This window comes from Erythrolamprus reginae, chromosome 1 (genome assembly GCF_031021105.1).
Source record: "Erythrolamprus reginae isolate rEryReg1 chromosome 1, rEryReg1.hap1, whole genome shotgun sequence".
Lineage (NCBI taxonomy): Eukaryota > Metazoa > Chordata > Lepidosauria > Squamata > Dipsadidae > Erythrolamprus > Erythrolamprus reginae.
Window position 1 is genome coordinate 376,914,818 of NC_091950.1, and position 24,963 is coordinate 376,939,780.

At 36.0% G+C, this 24,963-nt stretch overlaps 1 protein-coding gene across 8 annotated transcripts; it reads right to left on the reverse strand.

The window, feature by feature from the left end:
* Positions 1–244: 244 nt before the first annotated feature.
* ENTPD6 (ectonucleoside triphosphate diphosphohydrolase 6) lies at positions 245–24,697 on the reverse strand. 8 transcript variants are annotated; one of them, XM_070734682.1, is made up of 15 exons: positions 24,420–24,697; positions 23,820–23,895; positions 19,855–20,144; positions 17,682–17,758; positions 17,107–17,250; positions 15,901–15,976; positions 13,358–13,393; positions 12,564–12,652; positions 10,948–11,027; positions 9,620–9,684; positions 6,594–6,695; positions 5,518–5,658; positions 2,961–3,017; positions 2,687–2,799; positions 245–1,804 (listed from the first exon to the last, which is right to left on the reverse strand). In XM_070734682.1, the coding sequence occupies exons 3-15, from the start codon at positions 20,099–20,101 to the stop codon at positions 1,718–1,720; spliced, it is 1,314 nt and encodes a 437-aa protein (XP_070590783.1). In that variant the 5' UTR covers positions 20,102–20,144; positions 23,820–23,895; positions 24,420–24,697; the 3' UTR covers positions 245–1,717. The 8 variants fall into 8 exon arrangements, with proteins under 8 accessions (XP_070590783.1, XP_070590782.1, XP_070590781.1 ...); XM_070734681.1 differs by having other exon boundaries at positions 23,824–23,895; positions 24,420–24,695; XM_070734680.1 differs by having other exon boundaries at positions 24,511–24,674.
* Between the last annotated feature and the right edge of the window lie 266 nt (positions 24,698–24,963).

Here is a 24,963-nt window from a genome sequence, read left to right on the forward strand (position 1 = left end):
ATTGTTTCAAATAAAATATTTGTTTTACTTCAGTTTCAAGTACACTGCAACCTACCCAATGATAAATTAAACTCAGCCTTCAAACCCAGTACATTTTGGGATCTAGAAATACTTTTAAGCAGAGTCTTTTAGCTGGAAACAGCCTTAGTACTGGTGAAATTCAACACATAACCTTCATATGTTCTATAATCTTTGTGTAGGGCAACAAAAAAAATAGTTATTTAAAAGAAGACTGAAATAATACTTTGAAAAAATATTTGAAGTTTATTTAAAAACTAAAGAAACCTTAAATATATAAACTCTTTACTGAATTGATATATACAAAATTTGGAACATTCATGTTATCTTAAACATAATCTAATATTTAAACCAAAATTAAACAAATGCACACAATCATTACTAGAACATTCAAGTGTTTCCTGAATTTCCACATTATCTCTCAGATGTTACAGTAGGGAACTGTCTAGCTTTCATATAAATTTATACAATCAAAAACTTCTACAAGTATTTTATAACTGATTAATACATTCCCCCCAAAATACTATGGTCTAGTATTGAACAATGGTAGACCAAATTAGCATGGTCCAATACCACTCTGATGTTAGCCCATGTCAAAAAATTCATTCAGCTATTGCTATGACCTATATGAAAAGATTCTTTCATCAGTTTTAGATACAGATAATCCTCATTTAGCAACTGCTTCAGATAGTGACTTTACAAATACAATAGTAATAAATAGTAGTAAAAACATTTTCCAATCAATGCATGTGCTTCTGCTCAAAGTTTTGCACTGGACCATAATATACACCAAAATGAGACTAATGCTCGTGTTGCTACGTGAGAACTTTATCAAAATGACAACAACCAGTGATCTTTTTGGAGCCTCTCAGCCCTGTGGTTTGTTTAATGTTTGTATCACTTAGTAACTATTTCACTGGAATCAAATTGTGATTGCTAAACAAGGACTGCATGGAGTGATATCAAGATAACACTATCTAATCTTTTGCTTAACAGTAGGAACAGAAAATGTGCCATTTAAAAGTGAAAAGGGGAATTACATAATGGAATATACACCAGAAAGAAAATCGAGGGGAAATTATCAACTGAATTTTGTGTGGGAACAGGCATCCTGCTCAGTTCATCTCTTCCAAAATAAACCAGTACCCCAAAGACTTTGAAGGATTAAATGCTGGGTTTCAAAAGACAATCCAAAATATGTGTCAGTAAGGGTTTCACAAAGCATAACAAAATTTTTAAACAAATGCCCCAAATTTTCACATATTTTAAAATCTGAATGCCTGCTGTCTAACATTCAAAGATAGTTAAAAAGTTGCTTGCTTTTATATGCTTGCATCAAAAAATGGCAAATGTCTGCCTAAAGATTAAGTGCTTTTCTTATAAAGAACATCAAATAAATCAGAGATCATCAGCAAATGTTCATTAAAAATCAAAATACATTTGTTATAATAATCTGGTCCGATTTCTGATAAGCTTCTACTTTTAGCTGTCATAGATTATTCTTTTCAAAATGAGTGTTGCTGATTTTGTGATACACTAAAAGTCTTTGTGATTCCAGGACAATACTGAGCACCTTAAGTTACCATCTGAAGTACCAATCTCCATTACTGAAAGATTTAAAACATTTAAAAATATATATCTTAATTATAGCCCTTTTTCAAAGGAACCAATCAGGTCCAATTTCCTAGACTCGTTTCCCCTAATATAGCATGTGAAGTGAATCCATGTAGTGAAGAATTGCTCCCAATGCCCAGCTGGTTTCAATGTTGTTAATTTTCTGGGCCAACTATAATGAAAATAAAACATGATTAAATTTTTTTAAAGTAGAGATGTTTCTGTGGTCTGTTTAAAACACTGTTATCTATATATTTCAAGAGACTGCAGATCATAATAGTTTTCCATGTAGTACACACACACCAAATTTATATGTTGCCTTAGTTTTACTAAGTAGCATTTGGAATCCATGAGTTCCCAGATTTTATAATGTAGGGGAAAATAGAGGAAATAATATTTCTTGGCTATAGCATTTGAAACTTATAAAATAATAATACCAATAGCACTTAAACTTATATACTATCCCATAGTGCTTTACAGCATTATCTGAACAGTTTACAATGTCAGCATATTGCTCTGCTCATTTTACCAACCTCAGAAGGATAGAAGGCTGAGTCAAACTTAAGCCAGTCAGGATCAAACTCCTGGCTGTGGGTAGAGTTAGTCTTCACTACTTCATTCTAACTACTGTGCCACCACAACTCCTAAAACCTAAAATTGGGTAGGTAATGCCTGATGAAGGTTTATGAAATGGAGCAGTCAAAATAAAGTTTGTACACTTTAAAGTCAGAAATTTGATTTTGCACATTTAAGACTACAGTATTGTACATGATTCAGGGTGGAATGCAATGACTGGTGTACAGGTTCTTTCTTCCTGTACCTCTTTAGTCTGTCTATTCCCCAATGTCTATATCTGCTTTTTCAAAATCTTTCTCTAATTCAAAATGCTATCCCAAAATTCTAAAAGAATAAATATTTCCAAAGTTGAAACTTTATTATTTTTTAAACAAACTATTTATGTTTGATAAGTGTTTGTGAAACAAAAAAAGTACTCTTGGTACTTTCAATATTGATATTATAATTCTACTCCAAATATTGACATTCAAAATATTACCTTAAGAATGTGATTCTTTGGAAAGCCCAGTTCTCTCAGCAGCAAACTGATGTAAGTAAGATCCATGCATAAGAAAGGATGCTTTCCCTGTTGAATCTCCATTGTTTTACACACTGGGTAATTAAAAAAAAAATCAAATAAATGTAAAAGCAGACTGTTGCTAGAACTATTCCCATATAAACACTTTCCGCTGGATATTAAATAGCTTTTTTTGGATTTTATTTTACAAAACTTCCTTAGATCTTGAGGTAAGCATACAAGCAACAGTACTTACCTTTCTTTGCTGCACTTTCAAACTTCCAGATTGGTAGGATCCCGCCCTTTTTCTTATCTAAAGAGAAGGGAAAAACAGTCCTGCAGTTCTAAAACAGAAAAGGAGTGCAGTATTGGCAAAACAGTGCCACTTTAAATGATTAATAAGTGGTTAAGTAGACAGTATTGTGTGCATTTCAAGCACAGATCTTTAGGTTAAGTGCTCATTAAAATAAAGATATGTCTTATTTTCAGTCTAACAGGGAAAAAATGCCCTGCAATATTCATAGAATTACAGAAATGAATAGACATGCAATTGGAATCTTTTTGTACTTAAGGTTTCTATGTTCTGAGAGAGGTTTTCACAAATTATTACATATAATGTAATAAACAAAATAACAAATATCACATTAAAGAATAAGCATAAACATGGGAAGTTTCCAATCAGCCATTATGGGAAACTGTACAAAAGCAGAACACATTGCGGCTGAAATTGTACCGGAATACAAGATTTGGGTTGCTGAAATCTGAGATTCCAAGGTTACCCACATGTATTCTGTACAGGGTTGTTTTTTTAGCGAGCAGATGGCAGGAACTGCATTTTTGTGGTTGGCTTGTCATCAGCTAGGCAACATGGAATTCCATCCAGTTTGTTGTTGGTAATGTTGCCTATATAGACTTTAAGTTTGACTGAGTTTAATCTCTTAATCATTCTGGATTACTGTAATTTTTTTGCTGTTTTTAAAGATTGAAAAGCAATAGGCTGGCAGGTTTTACTTATATGTCTCCTTTAACTTTTTTTTTTTTAAGTTTAACTATGAGTTAAAGATTTGTACTTTGTGGAATACACAGAAAAAAGATTATTATGGAATAAACTGACAACAGTGTGGGCAAAATGAATGCCAGTCTTATTTGCATTGTCAAACTGGAGCAAACACCAGGTTTCCTTCAATGAGTTTATTAGTTCCTCTAAAATAATCCTCTACAAGTTCATTCAAGTTTATTTTCAATGGCTTTCTTTCATCTACTGACGCACTCGACACCTTACCAAAGGTTCACGTATAGGCTATGCCTGTGATGGCAAATCTATGGTCTGCATGCCACAGGTGGCATGTGGAGCCATATTGGAGGACATGCGAGACTTTGCCGTTTCGTCTTCTGGATGCTTCAAGGAAGCTTCCCTTAAGCACCGAAGAGAAAAAAAAATCCCCCAACAGACAAACCGGAAGTTCAAAAAAATACACTTCCAGTTTATCGTTGTGCTGTTTTTTGCACTCCAGAGGGTTCAGGGAAGCTACCTGAAGCCCCGGAGTGCAAAAAACAGCATAATGGGCAAACCAGAAGTGCGTTTTCCAAACTTCTGGTTTGCCCATTGTGCTGTTTTTTACACTCCAGAGCTTCAGGAAGCTTCCCTGAATCCTCCAGAGTGCAAAATTAGCACAACAGCAAAACGGAAGAGCGTTTTCCCGAACTTCCAGTTTGCCCATGGACTATGCTATGACATATGTGAAATCACCACATCCACCTATCTCTAGCTTGCACAGATACTGTATATTTATCTACTTGTAATTCCGTAGGCTGATGACCTTAGCACCATTTTTACATATTCATAATATGACGGTTGTGGGGGATTTCATAACACCAATGGTGATGTTTAATTTATCTTTGACTTTGTGAATAGCAAATATACACAAAGTTTTTAGAACCTCAAAATCTGAGATCCAACTTTTCTCTGACACTCAAATTCTCTCTCTCTCTCTCTTTCTTCCTTTTTTGCATCTTCCTTGTAAGTCATGATGGGCAAAACTCTTCCTTTCAATACTGTAGGTTTTAATCTGTAACCATAATCTCTGTGTAGTCTTTTAGGTCCAAAAAGGCCAAAAATTTATGACTTCTTCCACGGGCTTACCCTACATGATGCTTGACTTAGTGTTTTGGTTTTTTAAAAATGTTTATTTAACAAAGGGCATAACAGCACATTAGCAATAGCACTTTTTAACAGAGCCAGCATATTGCCCCCACAATATGGGTCCTCATTGACCATCCTTTTCGGACCAGTTATGGATGATATAGATATGGAAAAAGCTATATCTGGTGTCCTACCATGCTGAACTCATTTCTTATTTCAGATGAAACAAACTGCTATGCAGAGCAAATGGATTCACTATATATATATATTACTTTCTACTAAATATGTATAACAGACTATCCCAGATATGTATGGAGGAATTATGGTGGACACTTGGGAATTTCCTAATAATCTGGTAGGCAATACCATTTATTGCTTGATCAAATTGACATGATGCCTATTATTGCTTCAGAATATCACTTTAATCTCAATATTTTACAAGTAAATAAGGATTGGGGGTTAGTTAAAATTACTGATATTTAAGCTCTGTCCAGCCCATATGAGAAGAATTTCTGAAAGCAGACAGAAGAAACAAGTTAGATTCTTCTTGCTCCCTTGGTTTGGCTAATTAGAATCAATACCCTGTGGAACCTGTTACAGTGTATTGCATTTGGTGAACGAAATCCAACTTTCTAATATGAGATTCACACTGTCTTTATTGCTAAATTACCTATTAAACCAGCATCTACTGCCAAATCATAATAGTAGGAAAAAGCATAGAAATCCAAGTCCTTTATTCTGGTTTTCTCAGGAATTTTCTTATTCAGCACTTTTGATATTTCATTATGACATGATTCAAAAAGTGGCCTTCCTAAAAGAAAAAGGGAAAAGACTATAATGAATTCATATATTGAGATTTATTACTTTTCAATATCTTTAGCAAATAGTTATTAATTAGCATCAAGTAAGAAATAAGCAAAGTTGCAGGGCGTGACATAGGAAATTACAATATTGTATGAGGAGGAGGATGGCATGTGAAAATAACATGTAATTGTTTAATCACTAGTGGAACAGTTAAGTCTCTAAAGCACCATTCCAAGAGAGGTTCTGTCTATTAATTGAGACTTCTCTTTTTAATATAGACATTAAGTAAATTATTTATTTATTGGACTTCTATGTCAAGAAGGTGCATGTTATATTTGGTGCATGTTATATTTTTACATTTTTTGAAATCTGTTGAGTTTTGGAGCTCTAGTTTATACTTGTCCTTTGTTAAATCAGTGCATTATGTTTTGTTCTTAGCTGCCTAAAAAGATCTATTTTAACTGTAATTATGAGCCATCTAAAAGGAATAAAATGCTTCCACTATACTTACTCCTGCACTCAATCATAAAAATGAAGTATTTCGGGAAAATGCCTGATTGATGGGACTGTATTTGGAAAGAAGATAGGGAAAAACTCTATAATTGTTCTTACTTTCAACATCTTTAGACCAGTACAATAAAATTCTCCCTTCTGTATCTCTGCATTCTATCACAAATCACTTAGAGATCAAACAATATTAAAAAGCTGACATGTCACCTTAAATGGGTTTATGAGTCAGCCTTCTGCTGTGATTGTTCTCAAGCAACATTCTCACTCATGACTATGACAGTAAAAATTTGGTAAAACTGGTGCATATGGGAAGAATATTATATATGCACTCCTCTATTTAGAGGAGGAATGTTTACAAATGTAGTTACAATTGCTATTCAAAAGACTCATTTGCAAAAGTCAAATACCTTTGCAAAAATAAAGATCAGGTACCTGTTTTCTGCCCTTTAATTTTGTACAATATCTTTGCATGCTCCCATTCCCCTTGATAATTTGGTGATAAACAGGGACTTGTTAGTTCTTCACCTTCTTTCACTGTTAAGGAAAAATAGAGAGAGATCAAGTTCCCAAGATACCGTTTTCTATTTGATACTTGAATGTATAGTACAGCTATTAATCAGGGTAATAAGCAACACTAAGGTACCTAAGGTACCTAATTCTCCAAAGATGGAATGAAAGGTAAACTCTCATTTGAATTAAACAGAGTTCATACATACTATATGTAGTTCTCTTGACAACAACACAGAAGAGGTTGCTATTGCCTTCTTCCACAGTGGATTTAATTTTCCAGTCTAGACTGCAGCACATTTCCTATTGTTGACATTACCAATAGACTTCCAGATACTATTTAAAGTCTCAGGATGCTGATAATTAAAACCAGGTCTATCTGCAATAACACCATCTTCATCCATGACTGGGTACTGAATCAGGCAGCAGACCTGTCATCTATTAGTGAAACCTGGATGCACGAAATGACAATGTAGCCTGTGGGAGCGGAATGTGCTGAATCCTCATCCAGAAGGTCAATTCTCGCTGACTTCTGTCACTTCTTCCCCGAGGTCTGAGGATAAGTGTCCATCATGATTAGAGCTCGAGGAAGGTGCGGTTGCAAGGCCAATTAGATAGAAAATGGCCACCGCTAAAAATGAGTGGGAAATTTCATTGCGCAAAAGGAAAAAGGGGCACGACACATAGCAAGCTCAAACGGTCGGCCTCTATGCATTTACAATCGAAGCAAGCACAAGAGAATAAGGAAGCAACAGGATCTGATGAACAAGCTCAATAGACCCGATGTTGCTCCAGCCATGAAGAACTGAGAGGAGAAGCCGGCAAACGAAGGCTCTTGAGAAGCAGCCGGGGTCGTTTCAAAAGGCTCATCTTTGAGATCTGATGCAAGCACTCACAGGATCTCTAATTTGCCAGAATAGGCTGCCCACGCAGCGGTCGCTGAAACCAAAGGTTGTTATGAGTTCCCTCTTATCTGATACCAATGGCTGAAGTTAGAAAATAATGAGAACTCACATAAATTGTCTTGAGGAGCATATGGTAGCAATTCAAAGTGATGGGGAACATCTAACCTTGTGGAGGACTGAGTCTAAACTGGGAATATATCCAAGATGGTATACGATACTGCAATTGAATTTGATTGACAGACTCAGTCCTCAATGTGATTGGACGAGGACAACCCTATCTGAATGCTAGACTCATGGCTCATCAGCAGATAAAAGGTATGCTAAGGAACTTTGCCCAACTGCAACAACTGCAGCTACGGCAATTCTACTTGATGTAGGAGTTATTTATATGTTTTCATCACCATCTGGATTCGCTATTATAATGTGTTTTACACAGGCTTGGTCTTAAAGACTATTCAGAAATTTATACTAGTCTAGAACATGACAACCTGCATATTTCCTGCCTTCTGGCAATGAGAACATACAACACAAATTTTGCGGGCTCTATAATGGTTACCATTACCTTTAAAGATACAAGGTGAAGTGCTAGTCTTTTTTCCTAAAGCCCTTCAAGGCTTAGCACTGGATATGTACAGGACTGCCTGCATCAGAATCAGCCAAACCAGATCTTGTATGGAATCACTGCTAGTTTTCCTGCACTTCTAAAAAGTGAAGGAAGCCCAGGTTAAGCAGTGCTGCTTTTCTACAGCAGCATCACTGCTTCAGAAGGGTCTTGTCAATCAGATATATATCCTGATCTCCCAATAGTAATCAGATCTCACTTTGCTTAGCCTTTTCAAGATTAACCAAGGTTGATGTTCTTAATCTGTTTCCTGACTAAGAATATGGTTATTTTAACTGAGTTTTATATGTTTTAATTATCTTTTAATTATGTTTTAACTGTGCATTGCTTCTAACACCTTGAAAGAAGAGAGAAAGAAACTAATAGATTTTAATTGTGTAGATTTATTTATTTATTTGATTTACATGCTGCCCCTCTCCGAGGATTTGAGTTAATGATCTAAAAAACCTAAAAATCAATTAAAAGGCTCTCATACTCATTCAGTCGACAAGCTCACAATACATTTGTCGACCAGGGGGCAGTGTCTAATGGCTGCAAGCCTGGCGGCATAGGTAAGTCTTAAGACTCTTGCAGAAGGTGAGGAGGGTAGGGGCAGTACGAATCTCCGGGCAGAACTGATTCCAGAGGGCCGGAGCCCCCACAGAGAAGGCTCTTCCCCTAGGTCCCACCAAATGACATTGTCTAGTTGATGGGACTTAGAGAAGGTCGACTCTGTGGGATCTAACTAGCCGCTGGGACTCATGCAGCAAAAAGCAGTACCGCAGGTATTCTGGCTCGATGCCATACAGGCCTTTGTAGGCCATAACCAACACTTTGAATTGCGTCTGGAAACCAACTGGCAGCCAGTGCAGACCACAGTGTTGAGAAATATGGGCATGACTGGGCAGGCCCATGATCGCTCGCGCGGCTGCATTCTGCACAATTTGCAGTTTCTGAACACTCTTCAAAGGTAGCTCCATATAGAGAGCATTACAGTAGTCAAACCTGGAGGTGATAAAGGCATGAGTGACTGTGAGTAGAAATTCCCTGCCCAGATAGGGCCGCAACTGGTGCACCAGGCGAATGCTCCCTCGCCACACCCGACAGATGATGTTCCAAGGTAAGCTCTGGATCGAGGACGCCCAAGTTGCAGACCCTATTTGAGGGGGTTAAAAGCTCCCTTCCCCCAGGGTGATGGACGGAGAGATGGAAGTGTCCTTGGGAAGCAGGACCCACAGCCACTCCATCTTGTCGGGGTTGAGCTTGAGCCGGTTAGCACCCATACAGACCCTAATAGCCTCCAGACATCGGCACATTACTTCCACTGCTTTACTGAGTGGACATGGGGTGGAGATGGACATATCACTATCCCCTGGGAAAAGTGAACATTGAAAAAAAGCAATTTGGGATTTCGGTACATCATTCAAATCATATTTAATACTTACAGGCTTCTCCTTCAACTCCTCCTAAAATTGCCAGTCTTGCCGACATTAATCCAAGTCCCAAGTAACTAGACAAATTGAGAGAAGCAATTCTGATAAAGACTAGATTCTTTTTTTGTTTAATAGTACTTATGAAGTAGAGCATATCTACCCGCGGTTGATTATAAACAACATACAGAATGTAGTGGATTTTGCAGCTGCTGAAATTATGAAACAATAAAAAAAACTTGAGCTCACTTTATTGAAGACTATAAGACTATAAATGCCACATGTATAAGAAGGGATATTTTGAATGTGGCAGATCTACAGCTGAATTTCACCTTGCAGTTATTCTAATATTTTTAATGATAACTTTATGCTGAATATGGTTATTTTCTTTTAAATTTCATTTCATAGAATCAGTTATAAACACTAAATTTGCTTTCAAACCATACATTTTAAATAGTTAGATAGGCCAAAGGGGGCCTTTTTAAAAACGAACCTCAATGCTTAATAGGCAAGTTACTTCATGATTCATCAAAAGCAAAATGAAATGTATTCATGAACAGTCAAATAAAATATATTGTAGTCTTTATAATAATTAATAAGAATTACATTTGATGGCATCCTAAGCTCAATATTTAAGTAGTGTTTTATTATAAAATGCCTAATACTTTTATAACTAGCAACAGTATAGTCACATGATAAATTGCCCATAATCTGTTGTTATTCCCCGAAAGATTGTCCTTGAAGGAAGGAAAAACTATGGGATGGATATTACAAATATTTAACACATCAATCCGATCAGTATCTTTCTCTAACTTTATTTTTTGATTTTCTAGTTCCTGGGACTCCTGGTTTATAGGTAACAGTCTGAAAAATCTGATCCGTATCCAATTGTCCCCAGCCAATCTAAATTGCTCAGATTTTTCAAGGAAACAGTGTGAGAAATGTGGTTCATAAAATATCCTCTGGTTTTCTGTCTATAGGAGTCAAATAATTTATTGGCCTGTTGTTACTCTATGTTTGAGGTAGATTCTTAGATCCCTGCATATATTTAATCTGTGCCAACTCCATTCTTGTAATAATCTGGCCAAAAATCAGGCAGCACAATGTTTCTGATTAAATTTATAATTTTAATCTTGAAACGACTATCTTTTTATTGACAGCATCTCTATTTCTCCCCTAACCAAGTTTAGTTTTCAAAAAGAAATATATTATTTCACCAAAGATAGCTAAATGTTTGCATGAAACTATGTATTAGATATTTTTTATAAATAATCAATTACTATGAACATTTAACAATCTTTAAAAAATACTACATTATATGAAAAAGCTTTCTGATAACTAACCTGTGCGAATGCAATCTATATGTAGTATTAAACAAGTTAAATGAAATGATGTGTTCAGTAGTTGAGTTCTCCACAGATGTCTGTTAAGAAAGAGAAAATACTTGATATTCCATGAAACGAAAACAGAATCATGTGGTTGGAGAGCTACTAAAAAGTTATATTTAAATGAAAGATATCCAGGCACAGCTTTCTATTTCCCCTTCTTTGTATTTGTGTATCCCGCCTTCTGGTCCAACTTTCCAACTTTTATATTTAATCTTATTTGTGAGCTCTCATTCTTTTTTTCCAATTAAATAAATTAGGCAGATGCATGCTCTTATACAGAACTATTTCTCCTAATAGACCATTATCAAATTTTAAAAGTCATTTAAAATTTCCTTCGCAGAAGGATTCCAGGCAGCGTATAAATAAAATATTAAAACACAGAGTATGTAATAATTAAAAATGGCAAGGATGAATTAAAAAGCAGTGTTAAGGCTAATTAAAAAGCAAGGGGAGAGCTTTCAGGGTGCTAACCAGGCCCACTGTTTTGTGCTCCTGTGAGTCCGGTTTTTACCCCTTTCCAAATGGCCAGGAGAGAGCAGGGCCTGCCTTATTTCTGAAGGAAGAATGTTCCACAGGGCAGAGACAATGCCAGAGAAGGCACTTTTCCTGAACCTTATCAGTTGAAATTATTTAGCTGATGAGGCCCATTATATATTTTCCCTGCTTTGAGTGGGTGGGATGGGCTGATGTGGCCCCAATGCCATGTAAGGCTTTCAAGGTCATAACCAACAAACTGAATTGGACCAGGAAGCAAAATGGCATCCAATGCAGTTTGCATAGTAGAAGTGTTATATGGGCTCTTCTTTCTGTTTTTCCACATGGCCACATTCTTTACCAGCTGAAGCTTCTAGATATTTTTCAAGGATATCCTGAAAAACACTACCTCGTATAAATGCTGTCTATCAGCCCTTGGTGGCCAGCAGCTACTAGGGATCAAAAGCAATGCTGCCAGAGAGGCATTAGAAATGTACTGCCTGGCAGAATTTTTCCAGCTTTATACTTGCTGTGCCCCGAGTCTGCGGAGAGGGGCGGCATACAAATCTAATTAATAACAATAACAACAACAACAACAATAATAATAATAATACTGTGAATGAATGAATGAAATGACAAATAGTGCAATTTTGGTTAGAACCTAAGATACGCCGGCATACTTCTAGAACGTTATCAGACCTAGAACGATGTATCAGAAAGATCATTTGGATAATATCTGAAATATTTTAGATATTAAAATACTTAGGTTTTAATTTTAAGTAACATCCATAGGAGTTTATATAGCCAGTGTTAACCGTGCGTAATTCTCTTCAATAATGGAAGTCATGTATTTAAAAGCAATAATTGCTGACAGCCTTCCTCCTCTTGAATAGAAAAACCTACTATCATTAAATATAAACCGTGGAGAGTTAATTAAATTTCTACTTCAATACAGGTTTTAAATCAACTCTAAGGCTGGCATGTTTTTATGTCCCAAATCAAAACTGAAGAAAATCAACAGAAACAAAAAAAAAGTATAAAATTATCTAGTAATCTCTTGAAAGAGTTGAAATAAAAGGGACTTGCATTCTTCTTACTTCAGTGCTTGGGCGAAATGTGATTTGAGTAGATCCACCACCTAAATCGAGCATTCCTACACATTTCTTCCTTGGATTATTCAAGCTGTCTGAAATGCATCATTTGATAAAGCAAAGTTAAGGGAAAGTTTATTCAAGAAATGTAATTATTTTTACAAACAGTTCCAAGTAAAAAACATGTATCTTGCCTACATGATCACATATATGTAAATCAGACTTATAATTTCAAATAACAAACAAGGAACATAAATACATGGAAATATTTTAATTTCTTGTATTTGCTGAAATATATTTAAAGTAAGTACAGATTTTAAATTAAAACTATAACTGAAGTTTTATCTGAAGCAACTGTGGTTGACGTTTTATGTCCTGGGAACTGCTACACTGAATGCAATAGTACTTATGTAAATCTTGTACTTTTATAGAGCAAATTACTTAGCAAAAGCATCTATATACTACTACTATATACTTTGAATATTTAGAGGTAACATAAATTTTATTATATTGTGTTCTCAATGGGAGTGGGCACTTTGGAGGTGGCTGATGATAATACCTTATCTCCTCCTTGTGGACACTTTGTTCCCTCCCTCTCCATCTTGCTTAGTTTTATTTTAATTGAATTTTAAATGTATTATCTTTATTGCTGCTTTAATGTTTGATAGTACATTTTAAATGAAAGTCTGTAAGCCACTTAGAGTCGCCTCTGTCAAGATGGGCAACTTATTAAACTGACAAGTTTAATAAATAATAATAATATAGAATATAAATATAATGCAACATACTTGCAAATATACCTGTTAAAAAGTTGACTGTGATCCATGCTGAAATACCTGGTTTTTTAAAAGGCAATAAGTAGAGATCAGATTTCTATTTTTCAGTTCCTGTGACTTATTTATCAATAAGAGCACATTTAAATTGGTCAAAATCACTCAAAAAAGGATGTGTGAGATGGTGACACAGGAGACAAATGCTTGTTATAGCAATTAGGATATAGGTATCTGAGAAACACTAACTTTCTACTATATCAGAAAACAACAAGCTGCATCTTTAGAGGAAAATATACAGAAAATGTAAATTCAGTGTGCTATTTGCAAGCTAAAAGTTCTTAGTTAACTTGGAGCAATGCATGACACATGGTTTTTGTCTTCACATATGGAAATGGTCATTATGAATTGATTCAAAGTACCTGCTAGAATAAAATATTCTATAGTATAGAAAATTCTTCTTCCAATATTCTGTGTCAACACTGCATGTAGCCTCTTTTAGTTATAATAAAATAGACTAGAATAGAATTCTTTATTGGCCAAGTGTGATTGGACACCCAAGGAATTTGTCTTTGGTGCATATGCTCTCAGTGTACATAAAAGAAAAGATACATTTGTCAAGAATGATGAAGTACAACACTTAATGATTGTCATTAAGTGTTGTACAAATAACAACACTTACAATTACAATTGTAATTGTAACAATTGTAACAATTACAATTGTTTCAATTGTACAAAATTACAAACTAAATACAGTACAAACTAAAATACCTATCTATAGAATTTTGTCTCAACTATACTTCCAATCCAGAACATGTAAAGTTTAAAAGCAAGGAATAACTAAATAAAACTACAAACAATACATTTCATTAACTCAATTGCTTGCTCTCTCTTACATGAGTCTGTCCTCATTTTATGGAAAATGGATACTTGCAATTCTACCTGGAACTCAATACTACTTAACTAAACTAGCTTCATTTTCTGAATGAGGAAGTCATTTTTTCTCAGTAAAAGAGGAGACTAGGGCACTCCTGCAGGTGGCAGGCTGTAGCTAACATTGAAACCATGTGCCTACTACAAATTCCTCAGAAGCTAACTGAAAATGGCCATAAATGCAAATAGCATTTTCTGTTTATTAGTACAGTAGGACAGCCAATGGAAATTTCTCAATTTGTTTTCTGAGGGATGAATTAAAATGTTGCCCCTAGAGGATTGAAAAAGATGCTGAGGAAACACAGGTTTTTCCCCCCTCCAAAATCCTTGATAGTCTAACTTTAGACTATATGGAGTCATTGATGCTCTCTGAGCTTGTTTTCCTACAGATATTTCATTACGTAAACTAGGTAAAATCATCAGCACTAGGCAACCGGATGATGTACCTAGTTTGCATAATGAATCATTTGCAAGTAAACAACCGAGCTCAGACAGCACAAAGGACCCTTCACCTCTGAGCTACAAATATTCTCTTCTATCAGTTCAGATGTCAAATACATATTCTCTAATAAATTTCAATGAATTCATAGTACCTGACAACTGAGAATTCTGCATAGATAACAGCTAATGTCTTTCTCTTGTTTCAATTGGCTGCAGATATGGTAATAGGAGCCATTTTGATCTCTCTATAAAAGGATAGGAAATTATAGTGTAGTTTTTGGTTTTAATATGGACTACAAAGCCAGTATTTCTCTGTTTCATAAATTAAGAATAACTGATTTATTTTTTTAACTAAAGTAATTTAAAAAAACTTTCTACCGAATGGAGCAGTTTAATTCAAGAATCCTCAACTGTTACAAAACATGCAGTTTGAATTCTTTGTTTGACATATGCGGAACAAGATTTTCACATTATGATACAATGAAAAGTAACTGCGAAATGCTTTTCTAGCAATTCTTCTAATTTTAAGATGATGTATGATCATCAAAAGAAACACTCCTCCTGATAAAGATTTTGGGCACAATATGGTCACAAGCACTCCTTTTAAGGGAGGACTGAAATTCATTTACTGATTCATTTCCAATGAATCCTAACCAAAGTTTCAACTAAACTCAATATTATCATGTGTGTGTGTGTAAAAACCTCCTTTCCCACAATGTAGCAGATCTATGTTCCATTAATATATTAAAACACTCCCAAATATTCCACGGGCAAATAAAACTGAGAAATAGTAATTTAGCTTAATACAACAGGAATAGATGTTCTTTATATTACTCCACAAATATTTGCAAGCAGTTAAAATATTGTAGGAGAACTAGTTTAGTTAAGTAACTAAAGCATCAGGTTAAAGAATGGAAGACTGTGAATTCTAGGCCAATTTTAGTCACAAAGCCTGCTGGATGACCTTTCCCTTAGCTTTATGATGGGGAAAATGGCAAAGCACTTTTGAAAACCTTGCCAAGAAAACTGCAGTAACTTGTCCAGCCAGTTCCTGAGATCAGACATGATTGAACAAAAGGGAAAAAACATTGCAGAGGTATCAAACAGTTATGTTTGCCCTTAATTTCACAGAAATTCTGCCTGCACAAGATTATTTTAGAATAAAAAACAAACATAGTATGAAATATAAATTCAACTACCTTCATCTGATCCATCCATTATGGAGACATAATCATTTCCTATAAAGAATGGAGACTCTTGAAAAATGTCCTTTACCTACAATTAGGAGAAGATTGAGACAAATACATTTAAATCTCAAAAAGTATCATTTAGAAAAATTATATTTCTCTGCAGTTGCATATATGGTTTCATTCTTATTGAATACTTTACTGTCTTTATTTAAACTACCTCCTCCCTAATGAGTTTCCATCAAGAAGTAAAAACATTGCTGTATCTAAATCAAAGATAAACAGTAGAAAAAATATAAAACACGGCACAGAGATATTAGAAATATATCTTATTGTTTACCAGGATTACAAACAGTCCTTGACTTATGAAAACAATTGAGACTGGAACTTTGATTCCTAAACAAGGCATCATACCCAATTTTTAGCCAGTGTTAAGTGAATCTCCACTGTTGTTAAATGAATCTTGCAGATGTTGATTAAATCCCACTTTCCCCACTGAGTTTGCTTTTTGGAAACTGGCAGTGAAGGTCAGAATTGGAGATCACGTGTTCTTGGAATGCATTGTAAATACATGCCGGTTGCCAAAAGCCCAATTTTTTATTAAGTGACATTGGGGGAACATTGCAATGTTCAGAAGTGTTAAGGTAGGTCATAAATAATTTTTTTCAGTACCAAAGGTTTGAACAGTTATTAAACAAATGGTTGTAAGTCAAAGACTATCTGAACCAGTGTTTCCTAACAGTTGGTCATTCTCAGGAACTGAGAACTGATATATCATCTAAATGTGGTGGAAAACAATAAATCAAATACGCAGTAATCTTGATATTCAGGATGCCCTAAAGGAGCAAGGAGCACCCACCCCCCCAAATTAAAAGCATTTAGGGAGAATGAATCCTATCCAGGTCAAATTATTTATGCATTCCAGGCACAGATCTCTTCCAGATGTTTTATATGTATTAAGCCTTTTGATAAACCCTCTTAAATCATCCATTGCTTCATTGGAAGATTTAAAAGAAATCAATATAATATTGATTTCACCCATCCTTATAGTTCTGGATGACAAACTATAATGCAGCCCCCCCAAGTAATCATCAATAAGCCTGAATTCAAGTCATTATCTACTGGACTAGAATACATACTGCAGATTTAAGACATTCCTGCTCTGACACCAAACTGATTTAGACTAATCAAGATAATAATAGAGGACAAAATAAATACCTTATCCAATAATTTCTGTGCCTTTTCTCCTGGCAGTAATCTTAAACCAGCGGTTGCTTTAAGAACTAAGGGAGTTGACTTCCACAAATGCATAGGAACAGCTTCTTTAGCAACTGCCAATAGCTCATTTATTCCTTCAGCACTCTGACAAAATAAAACGTGTTGCCTTTTTATTTAAGCAGGGTTTTGTGTGTGGGTGCACGCATACATATGTTCTCTTATTTTGGCTTCTAGCCTAGAGCATTAAAGCACTAAAACAACCAGGCTCTCGTTCAAGTAGTTAAAAAACAACTATATAACTATAAATGTGAATGATGCAGGATAATTATTTATTTTTAAGATTTTGAGGCTGCCTATCTTCTTGATATACAGTATATGAAACAGCGTTTTGCTTTCTGTTATCCTGCCTGTTCTATGGAATAGCATTCCTCAAGATCTGGATGACTTCAGCTCTATTTTACCTTTTGGAAGATTTCCAGGTCCTGGCTTTCCCCCAAGCACTAAATCAGGAGATTTTGTGCCTATCCTGAACATTTTTGCTACATGGTCTCACATGTTTTATTGTTTAGACATACCTTATCCACATTGTCAGCATATGCAGACAGTCCTGGTTTTAATGCTTTGAATGTCGTATCAATTAATCTAGGAAGTTCTGTTTTAAAAAAAAGAAAAATTAGCCAATGTAGTAAAGTGATTCTATACATAATTTTGCAGTCTGCAAATCAAAGGTGCTGAAAATTAAGTTAATCAATCAGAAAATTAATGTGAAATCCTTCTTCATAAGAAGGATTAACTATAGAAAATAAAACCCAGCAGAAGTATCCCTTCTTTCCTTTCAAACAGCTCTTCACTGTAGGTCAATATTTATGTGATTCTTAAAAAACACCCACATTTCTTATTCTTATTATTATTTATTAGAATTGTATGCCGCCCTTCTCCAAAGATTCGGGGCAGCTCACAGACTACAGTACAAAAAACAATATGTATACAAATCTAATTAGTTAAAACTATAAGTTAAGATCCCATTACATTAAAAAGCAGTCAATTAAATCTGTCACATCCACACATAATATTTAATGGTCAGAGAAGGGGGTCATGTACTACAATATTTACATTCACATGGAAATTATAATTACACCATGTATTTTGCTTCTGTTGCTCCATCTTCAAAATAGATCTCAAAAAACTCACCACCCTTCAATATACAGTCATACCTTGTCTTACGAACCTAATTGGTTCCAGGGGGAGGTTCGTAAGACGAAAGGTTCGTAAGACGAAACATTGTTTCCCATAGGAAACAATGTAAAGTCAATTAATCCGTGCAACCCAAAAAAAACCCCCGCAAAAAAACTGCTTAAAACAGCCTGGGGGCTTCTCAGCGACCTCCCGAACGCCGAACGGCAAACCCAAACTTCCGGGTTCGGCGTTCGGGAGGCCGCCGAGAAGCCCCCAGGCTGTTTTAAAAGGTGACAGCCAGGCGGCGGGGCTTCCCAGCAGCCTCCGAACGCCGAACTTTTGCCGAACTTCCGGGTTTGGGGTTCGGGGTGATGCTGGGAAGCCCCCCAGCCCGGCTGTGACCTTTTAAAACAGCCGCGCGGCTTCCCAGCTGTCTCCCGAAGCCGAACGCCAAACCCGAACTTCCGCGTTCGGCATTTGGAGACAGCTGGGAAGCCACGCGGCTGTTTTAAAAGGTCACAGCCGGGCTGGGGGGCTTCCCAGCAACCTCCCGAACCAAACCCGGGGTTCAGAAAATTTTTGCCTCTTCTTACGAACTTTTTTCGAGTTACGAACCGGCGTTCGGGAGGCTGCTGGGAAGCACCGCCGCCCGGCTTTCACCTTTTAAAACAACCGGGGGGCTTCCCAGCAGCCTCCCGAACGCCGGTTCGTAACTCGAAAAAAGTTTGTAAGAAGAGGCAAAATTTTTCTGAACCCCGGGTTCGTATCACGAGTTGTTCGTAAGACGAGGGGTTCGTATCTTGAGGTACCACTGTATAAATAAAAATGCCAGTTTTTATAAACAATATTAAAATATTTAAGCCATTTAAGGGGGCAGCAAATTATGATATGAGTAAACAAAAGAAATTAGTATGAGGACAGCACAGGCAGTCCTCATTTAGTAAATCACTGCAGTCACTAAGCAAAACATCACATACTATGACAGGCTTATGATCTCACTTCCCATTCGATCATTAAGTGAATAATTAATTATTAAACAAAATATCACATGATCATGGAAGACTGTGATGGTTGATTGCATACCAATTCTGAAGTGCCAAAATGGCAATCATGTGACCAGCTCAGGCTGCATGTGAGTTGGGTGTGGGGGATGCTACTGTATGGCAGACAAGGGAAAGACAGCATGGTACAGTGCGCAGGAAGGCTGGAGGGAACTGACGAGAATGATTTATGACCTTTCCTGTTGTCTTCCCCATTGCTTTGCTTGTGGGAAGCAGGCAGAGACGATTGCAAATGGCAATCACATGACCACGGGGCACAGTAATCGTCCTGCCAGTTTCCCAAATCATGGGAAGTCTATGGGTCTACAGAGAGGGGCGGCATACAAATCTAATAAATAATAATAATAATAATGATGATGATGATGATGATGATCCCATGACCAGGGGAGAATTTTGAAGACAGGTTGTAAGTACCACTCATTCAGCGCTACTGAAATTTTCCAGTTACTGAACAAGTAGTTGGTAAGTGAACACTACCCATATTAGCAAAATTATGAACTGAAGGGGTTACCTTTTGGTTTCTGTGCAAATTGGAAGACATGCATACGGGTGCCAGTGCTTCCAGCATCAAACATAATGCCATAAATAACTGCCTCATCTTTTCTTGAGAACTCAGCACCGACCTGCTTTTCCAAATCTTTGTCAACACCTTTTCCTTTGTAGTCAAAATTCCACTTGGTATACACAGTATATGTAATAGCAGCACATGTGAAAACTGAAAATACGCAGAATAGTTTTGGGATCTTCATGATCTCCATTAGACTTCTTCCTTCACTTTTTTGAGCAGTTGTCTATGATTTCCTGTAATCCAAAAAAATAAAATTGTCTCATAAAAGGAACTAAAATTTTATTTGAGAAAAATGGAGTCATCATGTAAAATATACTAGAAAGGCTGCTTAGACACAATATAACATTAACATGCCATATCGATGATGCGGGTAATGCATTTTAGTTCTGCCTTGAAGGCTTTTATATGATGATACTGTATTCCTAAAAATAAACAATGTAATAAAAATCTATAAGAATTCTCTTTAAAAACTTGTTACTCCAGAAAAATTATAGAAAATACTGCTGGAAGTCTTAAGCAGGGTGGATAAAAATAATGGTTTTTTTTTTTAAAAAGATTGTTTTAATTTAAATTGAAGTTTTTTATATTTTTATCAAATTTATTTTAATAAAATGCTTTTGGAGTAAAAAATCAATCTATAGTTTTCTATTTAAAATGAATTTATCATTTTATTTATTCAGCATGAAATGGAGCTTAGTTATATAGCATGAGGCTGTATATTCTGCAATATTTACATTTTTGGGAAACTCATTCAATGAATCCAAGCTCTGCAAGCTAAATAAGAAACCCTCATTTTGTTTGCAAATTATATTAAAGATTCTAACTACCAGCAAGAACGAATTCTTACATTTAAAAAGCACCTGTCATTTCAGATCCATCATGGCAGCGCCTCTAAGCAGGCATCCACTCACCTGCTGCTCGCCATGTCCCTCACCATGTGGTGTCACTGCCACCTCACCAACCATCCCATTAAAGTGAATGGGACTGTGAGTGAGTCAACAGTGGGTCAGAGGAGGAGCCGCTGCAGAGATGACAGCTGCTCTTTAAAAAATCAAGTTGAGTTAAATCAAGCCTTTTTACTAATGATTTAAATCAACTTGATTTAAATCAGATCCATCCTGGCCTTAAGCCAAATTCTAAAATTCTATTGATGCTATTACTGTAAAAATACTTTTTCTTTTGTATGAGAAAAAATATGTGGAAAAATAATAAAATAGTTTATTGAGATAAATATTTCAATGATTTTTGACCAGGAGTAAAGAGAAAAAGAAGTAAAGTACATCTACCAAAACAAAATGTATTGTTAAACTAATGAAATTACATTATAGATGTATAACTAAGATATGAGTTTTGCAGAAATTTTCCTCACTTGTCAAAATTAACATGTTCTAGAATTTATTTTAAAAATGTATTATATTCCAAAGAATTATATAATATGCAACTAGACTAATCCTCTATATTTGTAATTTTCCTTGTGATGAATCATAGTTCTCTTATTAAAGCAACAGCAATAATACAGTATATTCAAAGGAAAGGTTTTTTTGGTTTTTTTTTAAAGTAAATAAGTTTCTAAGTCAGATAAATTCCTCATAGAAAATTACTATATGGTGAGTATGGTATAATTATTTCCTCCCTAATTATGTGAACTTTGATCACAGTTAATCTGAATCATAGTAACTGAACTTTTCATCATGCATGAGCACATAAACTGTTATGCATCAGCAAATACAAAATACTGATAAGCTTAAATGGCTGAATTAAAGAAGAATTTCAAATAAGAATTTCATTGGATACATTGACACTTCCCTAGTTTTTCTCAACAAAACTATACTTTAGTTCTAAACAACAGAAAATAATATTCTTTTTACAATATGGTGAATATATTTTATTCAAAATTACAAGCTAGTTGAATACTTTATAAGACAGGAACTAGAAAAGTACTGTTTTAAAATATTAATTTAAATCAAGGGAAAAATATTTTGTGTGATTTAGTTCAATTTATTTATTTTGGATTCTCAAGTTCACCAACCAAAGTCAGCTAAGGAATAGTAAGTCAAGAGAAAATGTGCATGCTCTTAGACTTAGTAAATAAGTATAGTATGCCTCTAAGCATATGGACAATCCAGAATTATTTTTTATAACTGAACTTTCAGTTAGTTGTGTTTCTCCCAAGGAACTTTAATGTCCTAGTTTAAAAAGAGGGTGGGGAAATTTTAATATTAGTGATGGCTATTAATATTTTAAACTAAAAACATTTTCAGATATATTATAGACCACCTAGAAATTTACTGAAACCTCTAAACCAACCAACTTTCTGCCTTTTTCCTATTCCTCTTAGATAAACTCTCTGCTGGCTTCTTATAAAGCAATGAGGGTTCTTTATAAATAAATCATTATGCAGACTCTTTAATCCTTCACAAAAAATTCCGCTAAAACTGTTCTTGTTTCTGTAAACTGAATTATTTAAGTGTCTCTTTTTCAAAAGTAATATATACAGCTTAGTAATTAGCTGGGAGAAGGTTTAAATACAAAGGTTCTCCCACATTATTTAGAGAGACAGTTCAAATTTGTTTATACTTTCAGAGACTCATGGTACCTCAAATATTAATAAACACTTATTTAATTGCTATCAATCATTATTTGCCCCATAATTAATGTTTACATTATAAGTGAACAAGAATTTTGTATTGTGAAATAAAGAATCCAGTAGCTAATGATCAGCTGTTCTTGCTCAAGAAACTCCGTGGCTTGCATTGGCTGCCGATCAGTTTCCGGTCACAATTCAAAGTGTTGGTCATGACCTTTAAAGCCCTACATGGCAATGGACCAGATTACCTCCGGAACCGCCTACTACCGCACGAATCCCAGCGACCGATAAGGTCCCACAGAGTTGGCCTTCTCCGGGTCCCGTCGACTAAACAATGTCGTTTGGCGGGCCCCAGGGGAAGAGCCTTCTCTGTGGCGGCCCCGGCCCTCTGGAACCAACTCCCCCCAGAGATTAGAACTGCCCCCACCCTCCCTGTCTTTCGTAAACTACTCGACTCATTTATACCGCCAGGCATGGGGGAATTGAGATAGCTCTTTCCCCTAGGCCATTACAAGTTATGCATGGTATGTTTGTGTGTATGTTTGGTTTTATAATAAGGGTTTTTAGTTGTTTTTTATTATTGGATTGTACATGTTGTGTTTATTATTGTTGTTAGCCGCCCCGAGTCCACGGAGAGGGCGGCATACAAATCCAATACATTATTATTATTATTGTTGTTGTTGTTGTTGTTGTGGGGTTCGGGGTATCCAAATAACCAGGATAGTAAAGAGCAACAGTTAGGATTACTGTATTAGTTTACAAAACAAGTGAGATTCTCATTGTTATTTAGTTTAGGAGCAGGAAGAAAAGTAAAGTAGCAATATTTGAAGGAAGTTATTAAAAGATTTCTAGTTATCCCATTTAATATTCTCTCTTTCATACTGTACTTACACTATGTACAACCTAGGTATGTACAATGTTTGCATCCATGGATACAAGAGTAGAGAATTGTTTGTGTCCTTCATTAGATGATAAAATATGGCAAATGTTCAGTTATATTTTAGCTTTCAAGTTGGTATATGCCATTTATATATTAATCACTAAAATACTTTCACAATCTCAAATGATTGATTTTCCATATAAAAAGAGAATGAAATAAGGGCAGTTTCACACCCAAGAGTTATACTTTGATAAACTAGCTTTTAGATAATGTATAAACTAGGGTAACTTATTGATTTATAAAAATTATTGGTCGTAATAATACAACAGGGTAGCTCTAGGCAGTTTTACAATCTGGTGACGAGTTGAAGAGACTGCCTTTTAAAAGATTATATAAGAACATTTCAGGAAATATAGCAATATTTCTCTTTCCTTTTCCTACCCACAGAAAATAAAACGCCACTTTGAAAAATGTTCTTCACGTCAATCGAACTGTGTTGCCTTTTGCATCTGGCCACCTAAAAGGAATGAAAAAAATATCTTCGTTTATACAATACATAAATGAATAATTTCAACGACTGAATTAACAACCAAGCCTAAATCATATGACCTGAATTATGGTTTCGTTTTACCCAACCCATTAAGAGAAAAACCAAATAAGGCATATAAGAGAACCCAGCTAAACATTGTATTGTACAGTACTAGGTTTGGATAGTTCGTTTCTACTGGAAATTATCCCAAGTTAAATAAACCCCACCATGTCGTTGTCATCATCTTATAAACAGCAATTAGTTTTCTAGGCAGGTTTACTTTCAAAAAGCCTCCCTAAAATTCCCACAGACGAAATAGGATCACAACGCGGAAGCTGGCTGGGTTCTCCACGTTTGACTCTCGCCTTGGATTGGCCCAGCTCCGATTTCTTGAGCCGTTTAAACCAAACTACTTAAGAGCAACGCTGAGCCCCAAAGCCGCGCTTAGAAACCACAGACCCCGAAGCGGGAGCCTCCCTTTCCAAACCGTCAGTTAAAGCGCGGCTCTATACCGTGCGGTCCCTTCCTTTCCCTGGCCTCTTTTCCTCATTTCTTGAGGCGCGGAGAACCCGACAGAAGACGTCGTGCGGTTTATCCCTTCACCGCCGCTCGTGGCGCGCCAGGCAGCCAAGGAACCGCATGCTGGAATCAGGCGAGCTCGTCGTGGCCCAACCCGCTTTCTTCACAACTCCGAGCGCTTTTTCCGCCCCATTTCAAGAAGAACGGTTATCGGCGGGGCTGCCTTGGCTGAGGAATATTACGCATGCGCAAGACGAACCCGCTGGTTCTTACAGCAGGCCCTAGCGCCGACCTAAATGGAGAGTCGACTGGACTTTCTGGTTTTGCTTTGAAGGCGTTTTGCTTCTCTTCCAAGAAGCTTCTTCAGCTCTGACTGGATGGTGGGGATGGGGAAGATGGTCAGAGCTGAAGAAGCTTCTTGGAAGAGAAGGAAAACGACTTCTGGAATAGAGCTCAGCTGTCTGGAACCCGCATTGCATATCAGACATTAATACAATCGAGAAAGTCTAGGAATATTTCACAAGAAGAGTCCATCAC